This window comes from Periophthalmus magnuspinnatus, chromosome 11, assembly GCF_009829125.3.
Source record: "Periophthalmus magnuspinnatus isolate fPerMag1 chromosome 11, fPerMag1.2.pri, whole genome shotgun sequence".
Lineage (NCBI taxonomy): Eukaryota > Metazoa > Chordata > Actinopteri > Gobiiformes > Gobiidae > Periophthalmus > Periophthalmus magnuspinnatus.
In genome coordinates this window covers 27,259,263-27,283,440 of record NC_047136.2, presented here as the reverse complement: position 1 = coordinate 27,283,440, position 24,178 = coordinate 27,259,263, and the positions used below count along the sequence as shown (strand labels likewise).

At 40.9% G+C, this 24,178-nt stretch overlaps 1 protein-coding gene across 3 annotated transcripts in view; it reads right to left on the bottom strand.

Moving 5' to 3' along the window:
• The window catches only part of arid1ab (AT rich interactive domain 1Ab (SWI-like)), a 45,288-nt gene extending 21,326 nt beyond the window's left edge, over nt 1-23,962 (bottom strand). For 2 of the 3 annotated variants that reach the window (XM_033975147.2, XM_055225436.1), the window contains exons 1-4: nt 22,695-23,962; nt 4,075-4,278; nt 1,767-2,384; nt 1,239-1,355 (exon numbers count right to left, since the gene is read on the bottom strand). In XM_033975147.2, coding sequence (XP_033831038.1) covers nt 1,239-1,355; nt 1,767-2,384; nt 4,075-4,278; nt 22,695-23,585 — 1,830 coding nt within the window. In that variant the 5' untranslated portion in view covers nt 23,586-23,962. The remainder of the gene's footprint in view (nt 1-1,238; nt 1,356-1,766; nt 2,385-4,074; nt 4,279-22,694) is intronic. The other variant, XM_033975148.2, reaches the window with a different exon arrangement.
• Nucleotides 23,963-24,178: the final 216 nt, after the last annotated feature.

Below are 24,178 nucleotides of genomic sequence, written 5' to 3'. Positions count from 1 at the left end.
ATGAGACAGAAAATCGAGTGAGACAGATGTGTCTGAATGTTCAAATAAACCCATCTTCTTTTCACCCACCATTCTTCAAGTAGTCTGATTTTTGGTAGAGGAGAACCACTTGTTAGATTCACGCTGGCTGTCAGTGACACTCTGATCTGAACACAATTTCATACAACTCCACGGGGTGCTAGTGCAGGAGAGGAGCACACCTTTTTCTGATTAATGGCAGCCAATCACAAGGCACGGGTAGGGAATCCCCGAGAAGACGCAGAAGAGAATAAAAAACAAACAAGAGCCCAGGTTGAAGTAGCTTGGCCAATGGTGAGGCCAGAGAGATGTATAAATAAATAAGAGAAATAAATAAAAGAGGAGGGAAGCACATCCTGAGGGCATCCCCTACTGGCACTGACAGCGCTGCCTCTCATCCCTCTCTCACACTCAGCATCTCCCCACTTGAACCAATCACTCACACTATTTCAACTTATTTGCTTGCACCCCCCCCTCTCTCTCCCTCCCTCCCTCTCCCTCTCTCCGCTTGCCGCTGACTCCCTCTCTCCCTTTCATTCTCTTTCATTAATGATCTCATTTCTCACTCTCCTTCCCTGAGGCTCCGAATGAGGTTAGCGCCGTAGTCTGACCTATAAACACTGCCATGGAAACTGCAACGTGTTACACAGAGACGCCTTCTTAAAGGGGGGGGTTCTCTCACCTTTATCTTCGCTAGAGGGCAATCGGACATCAGATTTACTTTGCTTTTTCAACATTAATTTTGCCAACAGGAATGCTTCTTTCACTTTCCCGCAAAAATACCAACCTACAGTGCCTGCGAACAATTTGCTCTCATCCAAAGTGGGAGGCTTATTACATTGTGAAAGTTGACTGCAGTGAAGAAAAAAGAAAAAAAAAAAGATCCCGAGCTTTCCTTTGACATTCAAAATATGGGTTAGTGTCAAAGAAAAATAGGTGTATCAGCTTCACAGGTTGAAAAAAAAATCCTTTAGCATTACTTGAGTGGTCTAACATTTAAAATAAAGTGACAAAGCTTTTTCAGTTCTATTGAAAACATACTTATTACATTGCCTTTTCTCATTCCAATAATAAAACATTCTTTGAACATCGGATGCCAATGCATGAAAAAAAAAAATGTAATGATTATTAAGGCATTACTAAGGCAAATGCGCCAAGAATAGGAAACAAAGCCAAATCTGTGTATCTGTGGGATACACGCTATTCAAGTATGTGCTCACCGGCAAACTGGATGGTCGACCCTGCATGCTGTCTTCTTGACTGCTCTTGTTGGAAGCAATGGGCTGATTGGAAGGAGGGGCGCTGGACTGGGAGCTGAAGGAATCTTGAGACAGTTCCTAATCAGAGACAGAGGAATAAATTCAATACAAAGATTTTAATCAAAGGAGTGATTTTTTTTTCTACAAGTAGGGGCACTGCAGATCACCGATTGGAAAAGTGGGCCATGCCGGAGGTGAACCATGAATAATATTTGAATACAGTAATGCACGACAGTAGTGTTTCTCTACACAACTGAAAACACAGGTATAACAATAATTACCAGTTTATGCCAGGAAAAATATGTCCAGAGGCTTTAGTGTATTGTGATTTAAAACAATTGGGAAACAGTTAAGCCAGATTGCCTGTTTGCTTTTATATTTAATTTAGAATTATACTAACATGTATTGCAGAAGTACATTTTTAGACTATAATGTTAAAACACTTAAATACATGTTGTTAGTATATCTAACAGAGTAAGACCAGTGTACCTGTGCTGGCGGGGGGAACCTCTGATAGGGCGACTGCTGTTGGGACTGCTGCTGGCCCTGTGGTAGAGGAGGCGTTTGGGAGTAAGGGGATGGCTGACCCTGCTGCCCGTGGTTGGGAGGCTGCTGAGCCTGAGATGGGGGTGCTCCCTGCGCCTGTGTCTGTGGTGGTCCTTGCTGCGATGGTTGCTGCTGCTGCTGAGGCGTTGGCTGTTGCGGTGGTTGGCCTGTCCCAGGACCTTGTGTGTACCCGGGCTGGCCCTGAGAGCTCTGCTGGCTCTGAGCCCCAGGACCCTGCTGCTGTGATTGGGACTGCTGCGGTGGCTGCTGTGAGGGGGCATAGGGCGGCTGACCGGGCTGGGACTGTGGTGGTTGGTTGTAAGGAGGCTGACCCGCTGCAGGGCCGTGGGGACCTTGTGACTGTGGGTATGGAGCTGTAGTTTGCCCGTGTTGACCGGGCGGCTGGGCAGGGTGTCCCTGCTGGCCATAGGAAAGACCAGAGCTGCCCTGTGTTTGACCGGGGTACGGTTGCTGAGCCCCGGGGTGAGGAGGTCCATGCTGACCATAGTATGCTTGATTCTGATGACCATAAGCACCTGGCCCCTGTTGTCCATATGGCATCTAGACAAGAATACAAGGATAAATCAGATGTAATAATTTATTGTAGAATTTAAAAACTTTGATTAGTAAAAAAAGTTCTGCAATGTCATTTAGAAAAAGTATAATATATTAGCCAACTTAAAATGAGAAACCAAAGTACTAAAGTTTCAAATTTAGACATGCTGTCAGTCAACATAATTTAACTCAAGTTATCTCTATTCCAGGTTTCCTCTACTGCTCCCCTTTGAGCAAAACCACTAACTACAAAAACATTAGGTGCGCTGACAAAAACCTTGAACAAAATAAAAACCTATAAAAACAACTCAAGTCTTGGAACTGTTCATTCTCAGTGGAGCAATCAAAGCATACAGATGACGAGAGAAAGACAAGTGTTGTGCTCACACTGTAGGAGTATCCATCTGGCTGTAAACTGAACAGTCAAGAGTGCATAAGAAAAACATCTAAGTGTTGAAATTCCACCACGCATCACTTTAAATTACAGCCATGAAAATAAAAATTGAGTTTCGACTTCATCTCCTTGAACTTCAATATGAGCCTTTTCATATTCTACCCGACGGTGTGCGCGCAAAGCCTTTCAATACAACGTTTTCGTTTCATTACCCTCAAGGAGCGCAGAAGGAGAAAGCGCTGACCTTGTGAGGAAACACTGTAATAATAATAATGTAAGAAACTATGAGGGAAAAAAGCCACGTGTTGCTGAGGGAGGCATTACAGCAACACGAGAGCTCAAGGAAAAAGTAGAAAGTGAGGAATTGCATTTAAAACAACATCAAGTGGCATACTGTATGTGTCGAACAAAGATAGGAGAGTTGTTTGTCTTAGCCGCATGGCATTTTGGGTCCATGGTCAGACACTAGACAGGACTCTATGAGATAATCACACGAGAAAGAGCCTTCACCCAATGGGATTCTCCACATGTGCACCACTGCTGAGAGTTCAAGTAGGGCCTCACTTTGTGTAGTGAATAAGTAGATGTGGTACAAGGACAGGGCTTTCAATGAGAAATCACTGCCTGCTGAACATAGGACCAAGCTTTTGGTTCTTCATCATTTCTTCATTTTATTCAAGTATATACAGTAAACAACCATTTCTAAGAACACAAAAGACAAGATATTTCTGCAGATGTTCAATATGTTAGACCAGCTACAATAACAAATAATCAATTAGGGGCGGGCGATATGCCAAAAAAATTCATATTATAGCCAGATCACGATTTCGATTTTATCACGACTCATGTTTTCTTAGCTTTAGTTACCTCTTAAAAACGGTATAAAAGATGCCATCTGCCGTTTCTGAAAGTTTACTCTTCACTGTGATTGATTAAATCCACCAGCCACTAGTAGAAAATGTATTTTTTGACCATCAAGTTGCATTAAACAAAAAAGCTGGTAATCGATTTGTCAATTTTACCAAAATAGCATATCGTCACACGGATGAGATCATGATTCAGTTTTTAATCACTATATTGTAAATTTATTTTGAAGTATTGCAAACTTCCATCTGTCCCAAAAAAAAAAAAAAAATCAAGTGGCATAAATTAATCCACATCATAAATGGGAATATGCCATTCCAGGCAAAAGTGTGCAGTCTCTTCATATACAGATCAAATAGCAACACAAATATTGCAGGTTTGAAAAAAAAAACAAAAAAACAAAAAAAAAACCATATGCTTTTTATTAAATTAACTGACCTGTTGTCCATATGGCAGACTTCTGTTCTGCATACCCATGGGGTATCTCTGTGGGCCTGGAGGTCCATAGCCTTGCCCGGGATAAGAGCCCCCCTGTTGGGGGCCAGGCCCACTGGGAGGTCCCTGTTGCTGCTGAGAGTATGGGTTTGGCCCTGTGTATGGCTGGTTCCGCATCTTCCCTACCTGGTCCATGGGGCTTGAGGGCTGGAAGAATAAAAAATAAAAAATAAAAATAAGATTTGAAGATTAATCATAATCTGAGATAGAAATAGAAACCCAATATGAAAAAATGAGTCATGGTTAAGGAGGTAATGCTCAATGTGGGTTTTTAAGTTGCGCAAATGAAATAGCAGGTCAATAATGTTTTCTGGAACCTCTTAAGTGGATTTCATTCAAAAGGCATTTATCAGTTGTGAGCAAGAATTATGACTCTGCAGGCATCATTTAGAAAACATCTTATCAAGCAAAAAGAACAGAAAGCACTAGGGGGAGTGGGAAAACAGTTGTGGATTTACTTTCCTTACTAGAAAAAGGGAAAAAATTGGCTATGAATGAATGAACAAGCCCACTATATCCGCCAGGAGCCATTTCCCTGCCCAGGAGATCATTGTGCCAGTGGGTGGATACTGTTACGGCAAAGGCTTTCTATGAAAATAAGCTTAAGGAAGTGGAAGTGTCTGCGGTATCTGGACCCGAGCCCACCCGTCAGCTGGGCCTACGTCAGGATGGAGTCCCCGGGTGGAGCGCTGGGGGCTGACCTTGGCCGGCAGGGACTCCACAGATCCACGTGGCTCACACAGACAGCCCCTTTTTTTGGCTTGAGATGGAAAGGGGAAAAGGAAGCATCGGGGAGGGCAGGGGTGAGGTAGAGGGGACTGTCAGCAGCAGAAGCCAAGGCCATAAAAGAGGAAAATAAGACTTGGGAGAGTGTGGCGTAATAAGATAGAAATTCCGGCTTGCACGTGGATTCTGTTTGCAGTGAAAAATGATGTCAACGTTTTTGTCCCACTTGAAGCAAAATATGAATACATCTTTAAATGGCTTGAAACCTGGTATTACTGTGTAAGGCTGCATTCAACTCAATTATACATACTGACTCAATGCAATGCAAATTAGCCACGTGTAGTATTACATCATTATGAATACTATGAAGTGGAAGAATTGGTCCTCTGCTTCAATATTGCTTCAATATCATGTTTCACCTATCATTTACAAAAATAAATCAAAATAAATAAATAAATCAAAACATACATTATTAAAATGAACCAATCTAAAGCAACAAGATTTTTGACAGTGTTTGTTTGTACTGAATTGGCCTGGCTGACTGTTTTCACAGATGCATTTTAAATGCTGATTAAAGCAAAAAAAATCAAGTTAAGATAAAAGCTATGATATGTCAACTTAAGACGGTTTAACATGAAACATGTATGCAATTAAGCTTGTAATGTTACAGTGAGGAACAATGACTGCTACATTATTTGTATAATGCAGCTATTGCCTGATGTAGTAATTTTAGATTCAGAAAAAGTGCAAGGATCACAATAAAACTCAACAGCTGTAATATTCTTGTATTTCAGGCCCATGTTATGTGCTCAAGTGCAGCTGGGACAGGCTAAATCAAATGTGTGTCAAAATCCCTGTCAACACGTCTCATCTTTGTGTGGCATCATTATCAAACCCCGCGCAGTGCTATCTGAAAACACAGGCCACTGCGCGCTCTTTGAAGTGCAACACCTCCAGCCTGTTGACCTCGGGCAGCAGACACAAAGCTTTCATTGCTTCCCACGGTTATTAATCTGTGTGTGTGTGTGCTTTTTTCCTCCCTCAAAACCTCTTTCCTTGGTTAAGGGAGACAACCACGGAGCTATTTATAGCAGAGCAAGAGGGAGAGGGCAGTGTGCCGAAAATGTAACAGGTCCCAGCTGCAGTGCTGTTTGAACCCGGGCCAGGGCCTGCTCTTCCTGGGCTTTAATAAAGCAGCAGGCTTTGGCACTGTCTGAATGACAGCACTGGAGTAGACAGGGGGTCATGTGGAGGTGTGGGGGGGCTCCACATCCTGGCAGGGTCAGCCTTCACGCATCCAAGGCATTTCCACAAGTTTTACAGCACTTTAACAATTACATACGTTTTTTAAAAGTGGAAATCATCGGACAATGAACTTTACTTTGGCAACAATTTTGTATATGTCAAAGTCAGTCACTTGCAAAAATTAACCTTGAACAACAAAGCCACAATGCAACAGAATGCACAAGTTGAAAGCAGTTTCTAATAAATATATTTTCACATTCCACCCAGGGGACTAAAACCACTGTATCTGAAGTACATCACAAAAGACCATGACCAATTTTGGTATAACTCCTCTAGCCTAGTGTTGTCACAATGCTAACATTTCAAACTATTTTGATAGTAAGCAATAGACTAGATACTGAATACCGATTCCAATAGCACGGTGATTGTAAAAAACAATCCTTATTTAGACAGTACAATGCAGTTTTCAACATTAAATAATAGTACTTTCTTTTTTATTCCTATTTGGCGTTATATCTGTGTAATCCCTCAGTCGTCCAGGTAGGTTCATGGGCGTATACTGGTCTATGGTCTAATATTTGTTATTCTTTGAATGGAAAGCTAGTCTTAGCTATTTCAAGGTGCTTGGTGACCCTTCACTGTCAGACTGGTCACGTTAATCCATTAGCCCAGATAACACATTCCGCTCCGTGTTTTCCCTCTAGCCTCCCTCAGGCCACAGCTCCTCATGTTCAGGACAGTAGGTGTGTGCGTTGCGCGGTTATGTTTTGTGTGGAGGAGGCTGTGTGTAAGAGGATGAGGGGGGGTGCTACTATGCTCCCCGGGGTCATTACCGAGCGGACTGCGGGGAAAGACGTAACAGGGCCCAGAAGTCTCTCTGGTGACCTCCTGTGCACTTTTAACCTCTATCTGTGAGCTAGTAGACACAACAATGGCACAGCACACTTCCTGTGACTAGGGCTGAAACAAGTTACATGAATTAATCACAATGAAACCATTACAAGATAAGTTGACATTTAATTAAAATATATGTTCAATAATAATTTAATAATCTGTTGTTTTTTTTTTTTGTTTTTTGCAGTGTCAACAATTAATTGATTCATCGAAAAAATAATCGTATCAGCAAATTAACTTAGTTGCAGCCCTACATGTCACATTAAATCCAAGACTGAACATTTAAATAAGGATAAAATGGACAAAAAATAAATACACATTCTCTACTAAAATAGAATCTGAAGGGTAGCCCCTCACAGCTGGAGTCCTCATTGATTTGTTTACTACCTTGTGTTGTTGAAGTTGTCCATGCCAGACTGTTGCATATCCTTGCACAATCTCTCTATCAGTTTTGTATTCATGTTTGAAGGTCAGGGGGTGCCACAAGAACAGATTTACCCTTCTTTTCTGTCAAAGAACAAGCATTTTTCAAGAAAAAAAAAACATCAAGGCTAGACACTTTGCTGCTCAGCTGTGAGACCTTGTGCATGAATGTCCTATTTTCTAATATTACATCCAGGAATGACTCTAATCAAATGCTAAACACTGATAAAAGGTTGTATAATGTCATTCTCAGAAAAAAGAATGACAGAAAATTTTGCTTCCAAGATTTGAAATAAACATTGATGAAAATGTCTCAACCCAGCAAAGAATGAGAAGTGAGAATTAAGGTTTATTTGTAAATCAGGAAAATGACATGGCGGTGAAATCTAGTGGAAGATGGGACTTGCAACATCTCGGGCTCCTTGTGTTTTGATTAAAAAGAGAAAAACAAGTGCTTCTGAGAAAATACCTAATATTTGTGTTATAAATGTGCATTTTGAGTACGGTTGAATTTTGTGATAAAAATTAGGGATGCACGATAATAATTATCATGATAATGGCAATTATGACATCACGCCGATAATTCCAGCAATAAAATTTTTCACTGATAATTAAGCCAATAATTAGACGCCCAAAATACACTGAGTTGCCCCCTGCTCCAGCCGCACACACAGCCAGCCCTGGGTCAGAGGTAGAACGTAGAGATGTGTTTACATATACATGCTTCTTTTTTAGAAGAAAGATACTTCAGCGAAATCATTTTGTACTAGCTACATGACACGAGAGGGGGAATAGAAGCTTCTAACATTTATCAAAAAGTTTTCATCGCAACAACAAGTGAAAACAAGAGGCAGGGCGAGACATGGAGGAGACTGTAACAGTCTGTAGTACTGTGGCCTGACATAGATGCTATCGGACTGACCGGCTTAAACTATGCGAGGACCTTGTTGTATTTTAGTTCTTAATTAAATAAGAGGATGCATGGTGCAGTGAGTGTCACACAGACATGTTTCACTAACAGGCCAATGCAGACGGACTGTACAGGACTGTGTACTCTGTCTCTCTCCACTAACGTTTTATTCATCATCTATATTCACAATACCCAGTGGCTGCTATAATATATATAAGAAATATAAGAAAAATAACAAAATAAAACAAAGAGCATTTACAGTGTGGTAAGAGGAATTAATGTAGGCCTGTATGAAACATTATCAGGACATAGTCTACAACCAAATACTGTTTGTATTTGTAAATATCATATTTTTCAGGCTTTATATGTATTATACGGTCTGCTTGAGTGATATTTAGGTCCATGAACTAAAACCAAAAAAAGTTTTACATTTCAAAAATCAGGTTAATTTAAACCATATTATCCATTTTACTTTATCAGTTATGAGACGCATCTTCTAATAATTGGTTGAAAATTCCATAAACGTGCATCGTGAGTTAAAAAAGCCCTTTGCGAGATGTCTAAATGTAATAGTTAGTATACATTCATTTCTAAAGACACATAAAACATTCCTGTAGCTAAAACAACTCAACAATTAGCTTTCTTAACATAACAATTAAGTCTTATTTTTAAAAAGCCCTGAGAGCAAAGAGTGTGATAAAAAGTAAAAACAAAGCACATTCTCCCAGTGCTGCCAAACCCCGCGCAGCATGCCGTCCCTTTTCTGCTCAGTCATCTAATCAATTTCAAACTCCTCCCCTCCCTGTTTTCAGGCTCTCCGGCATAGAGAAAATAAATATATAAATACAATTAGCACATGGCTAATCTGCATAGAGGGAAAGCCTGCTTGGCACAAGAGGTTGAGCTGAGTCTTCTGTGTCATGGTTGGGTTGGATAGTGCGAGTATTGAAAAGTGTTCATGTGCGGACGCAGAGGAAAGGATTTGTTCGCATGGTGGAGGGGGGGGGGGTGTAGCAGATGGACCGGGGGTGGTTGTAGTGGAGCTGGTGAAGGAGGGGAGGGGGGGCACAGACGATAAACAACTGCTGCTAATTTAATCCGCCACACGGCTCGGGCCTGCCGCTCACACTCGCCATTGTTCTGCCGTTAAAGCCCCTGGACACGCAATGTACCCGCGCTAACCTCGCACACGCTAGCTAGCCCTCATATGGCGCCATCACAAGGATCACATGATACCCCATCACTTCCCGCACATGCTAAATGATGCTACCTTAACTAAAAGTTTAGTATTTTTTGTTTTTTTTCAGTTTGTGATTATGAGTAAAAAGCAGGTTGTACTGACCTTTAAATTGTCAAAGTCATCTTGACCAAAGTTTTGTTTTGAACATGTCTTGTGGGAGGAACATGCCTAGTATTTCCCCTATTCATTAATAATGACCAGTGCACAAACAAGGTGAGTACACAACAGGCTCAGGCATATCAATGACTTCAGCAAGAAGCAAACAAACGCTACCTCTAATACTGAACATAAAAACTATATTTTAGTTACTTTTACAGTGTTTGTGTTGCTCTATGCATTTGTACACACTGATGGCGAGCCTGTTATGGAGTATGACAGAAGAATCTATTTACTTGAAAGTTTGTGCCAAAATGAAACATTATACATCGTCCATAAACGTCAATCCATGATAAAAAATAAACAGCCAAACAAGCCACGTTCCAAACATGTTTTCCATTGAGCGCTTGAGTAAACATGAAGGAAAACTTCCAAAAAGCCAATGTTCTCAATTAAGCAATTAGTTTATCTTCCAAGTGAGAAGCTGACCGCTGCACGACTCCAGACTGAAATGAGGGGTAGATCCAGGCCGGGCAGAAGGGGGGCGTCTACACGTACGTCTATTGCTGCTCAGAACCACAGTAAGAGCTTTCCATGGCACCCGATTCACCCAGATGTTCATCCAGCTGTTCTCTGGAATTCAAAAGATGTTCTGGGAGGAGAGGAAATAGGGGGCTCGCACAGTCGCATGACAAATCAACTTTCACATCCAGCAGAAATGAGGGAAGACACAAAAGGCAGCCAACTGGAGGTTAATGAGGGCTCAGTACAGTGCATTTTCAGACAAGCTTGTAAAATCAGCTGGAGATCTAAGGAACTTCAGCTCAACTTCAAAAAATGTATTCCTGTGATGTAAATTAGAAGCTATTAGATGCAAAGACGTGTAACGATACAAACATGACAATAAATGTAATGTAATTCATCTAGAGCTATTTAAATATTTAGTGGATTTGTTTTGGCAATATTAATAAAATAATAATAAAGGAGTAATAACATTTATATAAAAAATACATGTGTTCCCCTTCATATTCTTTCGGAGGCCACAATAAGCATTTCTTTGCTACTTTAAAAATGCATACGTTTGTACATCTATACATCCATACACACAAGTCATTGTAGAGTACATTTTTGAAGGAGTTATTCTTTGCTTCACAAAAAATCACGTGGTGGTACATGACTTGTCAGTATGATGTTAAAGTCAAAAGGTACAACCGCGTGAATGCTGGCCGTGACTGCCGCCTGTCAAACCGTCAGGCCAAACTTTCTATTTCCAGGTGACAGGAGCCTATTCCCAGAGGAGAGATGTGGAGAGTGGGGCTTTGGACTGTGTGAGCTCTCGAGGCGCCGGGGTAACGGGGCACGGCACGGCGATAAACGGGCCCCAACCACCTGCACGCTTGTCATTTGCCAGCGGGAGGGAGCTGACTGCACCGGTGATGGCAGAAAAGTGATGGACAATGCACCTGTTAACACAATTTAAAAAAAAACAGCCTATTCTGAGAGTGAAAGCAAAACGTAATGACCTTTAAGGAGGGGAAAAGAGGATGGGAATTAACGCAGGAAGGTGGTTACAGGAAATGAAGTTGGCGTGTGCTTTTCAGAGGTAAAAGTAGTATTTTGGTCAATTTGATAGTTTGTAGGACTGAAATACAAGCCGTTAGGATAAAGTAGTAAAAGTTATTTTCAAAGGTTTTTTCTATTTATATTCAGCTGGGTTATACTGACTTGCAAACCCAACAATACTACCCAACAATACTAGCACCACATGGTAAAATACTTAATATGAAAGTACAATACCAGCATGTATGAATCACATCTGTCGTGTTGTCTCACGAAATACAAAATGTACATCCACTAAGAATGGTTATTAACTGAAGATAGACCACTTTCAATCAAACAGAGTAAGAGCACATCTGGTAACATTAAGGCTTCCATGTAATTTGTCCAGATATAAATGCTCTTCCTGCAATAAAAGAAAATGAAAACAAATTGCATCTTCATTCATTCTAGGAATGCACAAATATCACAATCAAATCGAAATTTCAACCAGTGTATAGATCACAAGAACTGCAATTATTTAAGCTCCAGGACTGTAAAACAAAAAAAACATCTCACTATTGGAAAAAAAAAACAAGTCATTAGTCTGTAGTTTTAAGACAGCAAGAAACATGTTCTGAAATGTTCTTAAAGTCTTTGGTCAATTGAATTAGACTGAGCACTATAAAATGAGCCAAATTAACAGAAAAACTTTAAATCATATGTCTAAACCACGGCTGCACAATAATAACACAGCACAGCAATAACAGAAAAGTATTTTCCTTATCAAGACCCACATTAGCCTTGATTTAATCATGGTTTTGTGTATATTAAGGTTTTGTTGCCAAAGTCTGACTTTTAAAATAAAGCATGCACATAAACTAAAATTATTATGTCGAGTACTGTGACCAATATTTTTTTATTTCTGTTTTTAACAGCCATAACACATGCAGCAGTCTTTTCCAATACTGTGCAGTCCTTATCCAAATGCAACTGCAATACTTGAACGTATATTTTTTTACAGTGTCGTCCTAATTCACTCTAGTAGTAAAAGCACCAGAGGCTCTTGGTGACAATATGTTATGTCACTGCTGTGTTGTAATCATTGACTGGTAACAGCAAATTAACCATTTACACATGACTGCTCTGTGATAACCCTGTTTCACATTACAAATACAGTATTAAAGCCTGAAGCAGCAGGTCACATGAGCACTTGACCAGGAGTCCCATCAGAGGAGACTCTCCGTGTGCACTCCCCTCTCCACTCACTGATAAGGCTCTTGATGTGTTCACAGCCGGCCACTCGTCAGACAGCGATCGGTTACATCACGGGTCTAGGCTCGGCTTGCACTGAGAGAAGGATGCTTATTCAGACTGACCATTGGCACCCTCCACGACCCATTACGAGAAGTGTGTCACTCACTACTATGCCAAAAATAGTCTGGCTGGTGAATGAGGAGAAGCCACTTAAGGACCTGGCTGGGTCACTGGCTGCCTCATGGTTAGAGTCACAACTCTGACACACAAGTCACACACAGCGCTGTGCTCCCTCTCCTCCACGCTGACAGGAAAATGTGTCCGCTCACCATCTGATTCACACACACACACCACTTTTACTGGACACTAGGCTTCTATAGGGGATCATTGAACTCGGAGATAAGTGAATGAGCCATTAAACTAAGAGGACAATCATTCATAGAACATTCACTTCTTTCAAATAATGTTTAAAATGGATAACTCAGTTTTCTCTTAGAGAGGTAGAAACAACTCCAATATATAACTTTCACTGCTAACTGATATTTGATGATCTTTGCATGAGTCACTTCAACAGCCCATGTTCAAGTAATCATTTCTCAGACAAAAGATAAGCTACATCAATGTAATACCCATCCTAATTGGTCAACAACTACAGTCAAAATATACAAGCAGCAAAAAAAAGAAACTTTACAAAAGACTTAAAAATGTTCATTCATATCTGTGTAATAATTTCAAATAAATGAATTACCATTGTGGTCATAGTCAACAATTTGTAAGCTGCTAAGCAATTATTTGGTGAAACGCACAAGAATGATTTTACTGTGGTTTATGATTAAAGACGCATTACTAAATATGGTCTCAATATGAACTGAAAAATTTGAATAATGCCATAGTTCTTTCTGACATAGTTATAACAAAATGAAAATGTTTGCTAAGAAATGTGTAGAAACTTGGCCTAAGGTGCCAGTAATGTGAATTTGTCATTTTTCTGAAGCAAAGCGCAGACTTTGCCACAGCCGTCAGAGGATTCAGTGAGGAATGAGACCCAACTGTTCCTTTCACGGCGCCTATTCCTGTTCCAGGCCTTTATATACCGTCAAACGTAGAGAGCAAAGGTGAATGCAGCGGAAGCATCATTCCCCACCTTTGAGTATTAAACAACTGCACCCATTTAAAGGTTAACCACTTTATTTCATAGAACACACACACCATACGTCATGTAAATGAAGTCTGCTTCTCACACAGGCACGCAGAAGGATATTACTATGCTAATCTGGAGCATTTTAGAAGCCAAATGTCAGGAGAAATGAATTACCTTTGCATCCCAGCGTGGCCCGGTGCAGCTGCCTAACTTTGACATTTGGGTACGGATGAACTGTTGCCTTAGTCCACGTTGAAAGAAGAGAAAACTTTTGGTCACTTGGCAGGGCTCCAGACTGCGACCAAATTTCTTTTTCAGAACTTAGTATTTGCATTAAATGTAATAATTTGAGTAATTTAAACGAGCCACATTGCTCTCCCCTCTGCACCCACAGCAGCTGCAGACACAACTGAGAGTGACCCATGGACATCTCCAATATCTGTCCAGGACTTGTCTGAACCTTCTTTTCACAACATAGCATCGCTCTAGTCGCGTCCTCTGACTTTTTAAATCACTGAAGTTTTACAACGTGCTCAGTAACATTTGTAAACTCACTCCACACTGTGTGCTCACAGAGGACTGGGGCAGAGACTGTACTTTCAGTGATAAAAGTGAAGCTAAGGAGCCAAGTGTGTTAGCATGAGGCACTGATTGCATGTTGACAGCTGTACTGCTATGTAATACAGCCTCTGTGCTTTAAAATGATGAAGGAGGAGAGAATACGTGGTTACTCAGACATACAAGTGAAGCTACATATGAATAATGAGAGGGGGCATTGAGAGAAATTTAGACAATTCTTATTCAATTCTAGAGTAAACTTACATTTACTCAATTTATAATGTATTTTCATGTCAGATCTCTTTTACAGATCACCTGCTTCTTGCTTCATGCTTATAAATAAATCTGTGTTAAACATCTACTGGCTGGTTACATTACAATTAAACATGAATAAAACATATCAATTAGGTCTATAACATCAACTAGAAAAAAATATTTATATCAGTTTATATAATGCTCCCCTAAATTGTCTGGTTGTGCTCCTAAAAGATTTGAGTCAGGCTGCAGTGCTCTTGGAAACAATGTTAGTCTGGAGCCCTCGGTATCTACGTAGGACAGGACATTAGCTGGGCATTCTACAGACTATCCACAATAAAATGGAAGTTAGGTTAGGTGAATTTATTTTGAAGTGCACCTAATAATACCTTATACCAGTCACATGAATGTCCATTTAAGTGTAGTCATTTTATCTTACTGTAGCTTTTCATTCTTCATTGCCACATATATTCTATATTGATGAAGAGAAAATAAAAAATGAACTTAAGTGAGAGTGCTCATCATTGAAAAATATTCTACACAAATAATATCACCAACTCTTTTAGGAGTTGGACTATCAAAGGTTGCCACACAGTCGCATCAAGAAAAACTCATAATTCTGTATTGAATGTATTTTGGTAAACATTGTTTCCCAATCAAAAGTGAGCCTTCACGTCAGAATTTAAGTATAGCAAAATGAGTCAATTTACCCACCATAAATAACCGGTACCATTATGCTGCAATAGTTATGGATGGTACATAAAATGTGTAGTATATTGTCCCATAGTTAGCTGTTCATAGACACAGGCCTGGGCAGACGACACTGACTTTGTGTGGAAAAAGCGGCGTGGTGGAAAAGGCAGCAGTGTCAGGGCTGTCAGCGGGATGAAAAGCCTGGCGTTACTAAAGAAAGACGGATGGCTGGTGACACGTGGAGTAAGAGCAGGTCAGAGAGGCTCCTGAGGCGGTGGAGGACGCTTCAGTGCGACCACCGACTAACTGCTGCACTCTTCTACACAAATACACACAGCTGTCAGGGCCAGACCGAGATCATTCACAAAACGCCCTCCTCCCCTCCCTCCCTCCCCTGAGTATCACTGACACCGTTTTTCCCTCGCACACATCCACGCGGCGCTGGGAGGGGAGGCGGCGTGCTGTCCATGTGGCCTGTGGAGAATCATTACTCAGCACTATGCATGAAAGAGCAACAGTCAACTTCCTGCTTTTTAAATGCACACTAGTTCACGATACGGACTGAAGTGAAAGTAAAAGGGCATTTAGCATTAATGTGGACTGATTATGAGCAGGTAAACATTGTGCAGCATTAGAGATTCAAGGTCAAACCATCAATACAACTTTGAGCAACAAAGATAGCACTTGATGATGAATGTAAACAGCAGCTCACTTGACCTTTACTGCAGCCTTGTGATTTGATGGCACCAGGCGACATGGATGTTTCTAATACAGACTGCAGGTCACAGCACATACCTTTATGGACAAAACATCAGATCAAATTATTTCCTGCCAAAGAAAGTGATATAAATTGATATTTCCAGACAAATGTGTTGCCAAATATCGGTGTCTGAAATTTAAACTGGCCTTACAGGAGAATACAGTTAGGGAAGTGTAATTATTAGAGATGATAAAAGTCAGATCTTGTGCACACGTGGAAAATTATCTTGTTAGATTTTTTTCCCATGTGTTACATTTGGCTTAGAGTTGGAGAATATGATGATAATATATATATCGCGGTACTGAAAAAGCGTGATACATCATCTTAAATATCATCTGTTAGGGAAAAAAAAAAATTGGAATCTGCAAAGTTTTAAAGTTTCAACACGCAGCCAATAAATTACTCCATTAAATATATATTTTAAGCCATTTGACAGATATTAAACATCTAAAATAGCTTACTTCTGGACCTGAACTCATCATCACCTCGATATAGTGTAGCTCCTTCTACCTGTCAAAACAACTGTTGGGCTCAAAGAGCCTGGCCACAAGAACACGTGGACATGACGCAATGTGCAGGACATTGTGGACCGCATGCAGGTGTACCCGGGACACAACAGATTCTGACTTTATCAGCTCATGCTCTATGGATACACAGTCACTTTGGATGTACTGTTTGGATCTTATATTTTTTGTGTCTGTGAAGAACAGAAGGAGTAACTTGGACAGGACTGCTAGGTGGGTGAACTAACTTCATAAAACAGCCCATATACATGTTGTTTTTCTCAGCTTGTACACATAAATCCATGTGCTAACACACGTGTGAGCGCATCAACAGCAGGCCGTTGATAAAACATTACCTCCATTTCACCATTATCATGCGATCATGCAGTCAGAACAGTCACAGGCAGACGCTATATATGACTTAACAAATATGACAATATTCACTGTCATTAGAAGTTGATGTTGGAAATGCAGCGCTTTGTGTGTTTAAGATCCAGCACAGTGTTATCTTGGACCTCTGTGTTTGTGGTGCACGTATGGCCATGATCCACGCAGAGCGCCCCGTGAAAGAAAGCTTCCTCAAGAGAGGTGTGCAAAAATATCGAAATATCAATTTATCATATCATTTCATTTAATGATTTTTTGTATATTTTACCAAATGATTCTGTCACAGTGCTACATTTGTGTGGCTTGCTTAGAGGAAAGAAACTTATGCAGAATATTTGATATTTGATTTGAGTTTTGGTTATAAAAATAGGTTTATTTCATATTAACTTTGGTTTAACAAAGATTTTTAGTATCACAGTTGTTTAGTAAATATGTTGTGATCTTTCAGAGCCGTTAAACGGCACATGTCCCTGTGTAAATGTAAATGTGGAGCTCATTTAAGCTGTGGATGAGGAATACTGGCCAGTGAAATTAAATCTGTTATGTTCATTCATCTTCAATAAATGGAAGATAAATTATTTTTGTGAAAATGGGGTTCATCAATAAATGTCCCGAAAGCCTTTATTTTTCACTGAATCAAATTGATTTGAATTATATTGTATCATATCGAATGGACAGTGCATTGCATCAAGAATCGAGATACATAGGCCACTTAAGACACGTATTGAGGTATGTATTGTATCAGCAACTTCTTAATGACACCCAGCCCTCTTCCTCAATGTGTATTTGTGCATTATGTTTCACCATAAAACCTCCAGTGTCCTTCATGGTTACAGTTTCACTCATTTGTTCGTGATTTGTAGTTTAAAATGGTACACTTTTAAACAAAATTTTAAGCAGATTTGGCTTAACTAAATGGACAGGCAATAATACAGTCTAACGCAGTACAATTAGGGGACGGTATGACAATACTAAAAAACACACACATCGCCCAACTCTAATATGGCTTAGACACTGTTAAACACTGGTGTTACACATCTTGAGAAGCTTCAGTTGAACAAAGCAGTGCTACAATGTAATGACAGCCACTGTCAAATTGCCAAAACTTAACCACACAAATTGTTTATTGTAAATCTCGTCTTGTCGAGTTCTCATGGACCCAATCTCATGTCTTAATTATTAAAATGAAATGAAAATGTTTGGATTTTTTTATTCATATCTTTGTAGGATTATAGAATAGGAACCATGAAGGAGCTCTGAATCCATCTACACACACACACACACATATTAACACAAATATATTAAGGCTGCAACGATAAAGTGATTAGTTTTCTGACAAATACTGCAGCATTATTGAATGTATAATTTATAAAAATCACAGATTGTATATGTGGACATTTTCACTTTATTTGTACTCTCTATCTAGAAGCCTTCAGTGAGCAATCCAGCTTCATCTGGTTAAAATGACTCTAAATCTTAATTGGCAATAGAAATAATTCCTTTGAGTAGTCGACCAATCTAAAATGATAAAGACCTGACTAATCTATCGAGATAATAGTTAGTTACAGCTCTACAATATCACTAAATAACTGACCAATTTCAATTAAAAGCCCTATTACTCTTTAACAAAGAACACATTATATTTTGTCTCCATAGTTTGAATAAGGGTCATCATCCTTCAATTTCTTCCATTTCCTTTCTCTGTGGACTGAACACACATTCAGCATAACCTCAAGTGAATAGAAATAATAATTGCTGTACACAAAAGAAATAAAGTAATTAAAATAATTGCGTTCAACACAAAGTTTGTGATATTCAGATAAAATAAAAAGAAAATGGCCTTTCATTCAGAAAAAGATGATAATCACCAGCTTTCCAATTTAATTTCATTTTCTCCACCTATAACAGTTTTAACTTGACACATTGGAGTGCTAAATAAAATCACTGCAAATTCTGTTAAGTAATGGTTTTATGACTTATCTCTACTTAGTGAAGGAATGATAAGATTTGTAAAAGTTTTGAAACTAATGATATGAGAGTCCTTTTCCAATTTGCAGCAGGGGTTTTCCTTATACAGCAGCCAAAGCATGTGAGGGCCTTATTAACGGCCGTAAGTTTAATAAGCAACGTCCTTGGTTGGTTCAGAATTTTTCATTATGCTTTCAACAGTGGGAATGTCTGACTAAAATATTTACTGTGCATTTTTGGTTCTCTTTTAATTTCTAGCTGGATTGGGGGAAGTAGGAGTGCGAGGCTGAGGGGCATCCCTGATGTGTTTGGCAGGAGGCGGGGGAAGCACCTGGCACAGAGATATCCACAATAACAACAACAACACTGAGGCGAGTTCGAGCACGTGATGAAAACACACAATATGAGCCTGGCCCGCCTCTCAATTAACACATTCATTAATTTGCAGCAGGTGGTTCAGGGCAGGTGAGTGCCTCCGTAAAGTACACTACATTCAATCATTACAGATGATTATACAGAACACTTAAAGGGTGCTTTTAACCAATAGCGAGTTGAATTTGCATTCAATAAACTTTGCTGAAACACATCTAGCAGCAGCAGCTTGTGGTCAGTTGTTCCACAGGGAAAGCCGGTGAAAACTCCAGCTCTGAAAGTGAACTTTGGTCGACTGGCAGCCACATCCAGCTCAGCAATCAAACATCAAACACACAACTTGTCCAGCTGAACACTATGTGCAGAACTGTTGGCCTTATGACAAGCGCTGTCAGAACATGTGCAGTCCTCCTGTCACTTGTGTGTCCACTCAACGGGGGGCCTTGTTCCCACTCCTTATGAAGACACACTACAGAATCATGCCTCTGGAATATTCAGTTACTTTAGGTACAGCGCATACTGTTCAATTTAACTATATGTAATGTGCCAAAAATACAACAGCACAGTCCATCCTCTACACAACACAACAGCACTTAGTAATCTAAAAGTACAGAGCAGTATAACTGACTAATTCTTACAGGAAACATCAAGCAAAAGGAGCATAAACAGTTACAATGATGTGTTAAAACGATAGTAAAATGTAATTATTTTGGAGTAAGCTAAAATATATAATTTATACAGTAGTGTATACTCAAAGAAAAGGGACTGACATTTCCTTTTAGGCCCTGCATTTTATTTGGATGTGTTTTGTTTTGAAACTAAAACTGCTAGTAAATAAATATGGATATGTCCCCATTTGTACATTCATACTGTCCCTATGCATATCCATATTTTTGAGTGACAGAGGTACATTATGAAACATGGCTTAGTTTACAGATAGTCAAAAACATTTTTCTCTGGCACTATAACAGAGTATAGGTATTTGCTGTGAAGCTGTCAGCTGACCCAGAGATTTACACTGGTTGTAGGTGGAGACACAAAAGTAGTGTCAAATGGGAAATCCACGGTGATAAACAGCACTGAACAGCAATTTACCAAGCAAGCCATCCTTTTCCCACATTTTTCTACCAACCATCACAAAATGTGAGGTTTGATAAATATAACAGTCTTGTGCTCAGTCGCCTGGATCTTATGGTAGAATTACTGGACATAAAAGGTTGCAATATTTCAGTCTAGACACACATGAATTACCTGGCTGTGTTGAGCCGTAGGAGGCAATCAACAACAAGTGAAACGTGTGCACCATTTATTTTGAAGCATAGCAACAAGTGGCGGTACAACCTCCCAGGATGAACTGTGTCTACCCAGGGTGACAACTCTGAAGTGCCAAATGAGGATGTTAAGAGCCATGCAAAAAAAGGTGCCACCTGGAAAGTTTTCAAGAGACAAAAAACAGGCGTATGATTGAAGATGTGATAAAACTATTTTCTGGGAACAGACAGGAACAGCAATTAAAGGTGCACTATGCAACTTTTCTGGGTGGAGGCTATTGCTTTTTCTGAAATGTCTGGCATTAAAATTCTATCTTAATCAAGTGATGCCACCAGGCCACGTTATTGGTCAGATCTGTGGAGAGGCGAGCCTACTCACACTAAGAATGCATATTTTTCTAGATATTTTTGAGCAATAAAAACAACTTTAATTGAATAAATACAAGATATGTATTTACTCCCACACTGCAGAACATTACTGGCAAAGCAATAACATCTCTATGGAAACAAGCAGGTGGCGGACCCCTAACCAGTAAAGCTACACAGTGCACCTTTAAAAGCATGCTTGTTTTCATACAGTCACACGCTCTTATGAGTGTTTCCATGCATGCTCTTTGTATGCCGTAGACCTTGTGCATTCTTTATATGGTGAATTTGAATTAATTGGCTCCAGTCTAAAATTAGTCAATAAAAACAGAAAGCAAACCCACGCTATCTGCCTGCACGCCCATGACATATGACATAACAGTGGAGTAAAAACATTGCAACTGTTATCGCTGAGCACACGGATATAGGTGAGCACTGTTGACATGGTTACAGTCAGTGTGCATGTGCAAGTAAATTAGGCTATTGTAAACCTGCTGAAAAAAAGCACTGACACTTGGCTGACACCTCCTGAGCTTGTAAACACAACTGCAGCCAGAATTCAATCGCTCACATGGCCATGAGACTTCAGGAGCACGGGTCTTATTACAATGAGGGGAACACAGCCATACAACGAAGCTATAGGACCACACCTATTCTATGTGCTCAACAAGAATCGGACCAGAATGCAAGTATGCAGTCAGTATGAACCTATAAACTTCATCTAAACACTATATGAGGACAGGGAGAAGTGACTCAGCAAATGTGACATTTAATGAGCAACTAATTAAAAACAAATGAAGCCACATGAAATCAGTCATCATGCACATTAATGCAGAGAGGGGACATAAAGGTAACGCAGAAATCTATAGTCTAAATGTATTTTTTTGAATTGCCTTGTGAAATCAACTAATGAAAAATATATTAGTTTCTAAAAATATAAAATTGTACACACGACTATATAAGGATAAAGTGTTTAAAGAAAAAAAAAAAGAAAAAACAATAATGTGTGAATATGTAGTTTTGATGTGGTAGAGGCACCAGGATCTGGGCAGGGGGGGCTGTTTTTCTGCAGCCTTCCATTAGATGCAATTATAAATGGCCGAGAGCACAGGGATAGGGAGCCAATCAGATCTCGGCTCGCATGTCAACCTAAGACCAACTGTCTCCTGGCTCTGACAGCCGGATTTTACCTCCATAATTCAAATCCCAGAGCAATCTGCTCTGCCCCAACTCCGAGCAGCAGCCGTGTTTACAGGAGCACACTCGTGGAAACACAGCAAACAGCGTCGAAAAGAGAGCCACAATGAATGAAACCCTCCCCCGAAATGAATCAATCGCGGTCGCAATCACACTTTGATCCGAGTAAACACTTAGCGGTGTTAATTGTGGTGATTCAGTGATCTAGGAGAGTCCTCTGCCCTTCACTGTTATCCGGCTTTACCCCAGAGCTGCTCTTAATCATTATGCAAATGTTACTAACCGCTGTCATTAGCATCTTGTTTACGGTCCTGACAGCTACTCACACAACTTTGATAGCTCCCACTGTTAGCTCACAAGTATCAACAACGACTTCAGACACGTTTTACTTTAAGAAACAGCCCCACTTTTCTACAATAAGCCTGAAGAAGGACAGCGAAGAAATATCAGCTTATCTCTCCAAGCTCACACTTTCCCCTGACAAACTCTTACTGTACTTAGTCAAACTCTCGCCCTGCACATCCCACCAGCACACACAACTACCACACACTTTCAAAGTCCTTTAAAACAGAATATGTGGCCTGTTTTTCACTCTAAACACTATTGCAGGGGGTGGTATTGAGAGAAAGAGAGAGGCAGCCATTTTAGAGCTCTTGCTACATAGACAATGGCTGATCCAAAGCAAAATGCAACTCCTGTGTGCCTTTTCTGGGCTGCACACTGACTTCACCAGTGTACAACAGTGTGTGCAGACGGGTGCTTTACCTGAGTTCTGTTGGGGGGTTGTCCAGTGTTCCCTGGGCTCATAGGAGGTGGATGGTGGACCCTTTGTTGCCAACCCGGATGGACCCCAGCATACTGACTGCTGCCCATATCTGCTGGTCCCTTGTTAGCCCCGTCCTGATTGTTATAGTCCCCCTGTGGGTAGTTCGGATAGGTCCTGGCCGAGCTGGGAGATGTCAGAAGCTGGTTTAAAGTTGGTGTAGATGTAGGTTGTTGGTTTCCCATGTTATACCTCTGATTATTGTAAGAAGCAGCCATAGCAGCGGTTCCTCCTGCTGGCTGTTGCTTGCCTGGCTGCCCCCCAGCCGCCGGAGGCTGGCTGTTGCGGGGGGAATTCATGGCCCCGTAGCTCTGGCCTTGATAAGAAGTCCTATTCGGGAATGGGCTGTAGTTGTTGTAATGGTTGGGGTAGCCGTGTTCGTGTGAGTTAGGGGGATATGGGTCCATCATGCCCGGCCCCGATGCAGCTGCCATGCCAGGGCTTTGTTGTCCGCCATGTTGATGAAAAGGGGGCCTGAAGTGCTGGTTGTAACCGTAAGGAGGTGGGGGAAAGGGGCCCGTGTGATGGTGTCCCATTCCGGGATGGTTATTCCCTTCGGGTCCGCCAGAATCATTCTGATTACTGTTATTATTATTTACCCTGGGCAAATTGCCGTTCTTCATGTCAGGATCCCCTCCTCCCCCAGCGTTGCCAGCATCGGTCCCGTCCTGGAGCTCCTTGTGGCCGGGAGAGCCCCCGTCAGTCCCAGCTTCCTTTTTCTCATGCTGCTTCTCTCCCGCCACCGACTCGTCCTGCGGGTCCCGGTCGGGCTTCTTGAGTTCGGATGGCGGGCTGGTGTTGAGAGTGGCGACGCTGGCGACCTGAGCGGCCATATTCCTCTGTCTCCCAAGTCGATCGCAGCCTCTCTCAATCAGCAACGCGACTACTCACAGTAAAAATCCCAAGAACCATTGAATATAAATACGAGGATATTTAGAAGAACGTACCCGCTGTCCCGGTTCATTCCCCCTTTGCCCTCCGTCCGGACCGGTATCCGGTAATCCACCGCGACTCCGGACAAGTTAAAACAGACAGGGGAAAGTTTTGGGAAAGAAAAAACACATCAAAACAGAGCCAGGGATGCAAATTTTGCCAATACAAGTGGGAGAGTGTGTGTTGTAGGGGCTTCTGTTACAGGACGAGAGCGAGAGAGCTAGATATCAACCAAACCAGCACGAGGCTCCGCGAGACACAGCCATTTTACCGAAGTGTCGCGAGAAGAGGAAGACCCGGAGTGGACTCTACCTGAGGCTGGATCTGGACTCCACAGTCTGACACAAACACCAACCATGTTTATACTTCAGAAAAGACCTTATGCATCTTACACAAAAACGAGGTCGTGTTAGAAAAACTACGCAATTTATTTGGAATAGACCGTGTAATATAGAGTATGTTATATTAGTCTAGTAGTCTAGTAAAAATGACA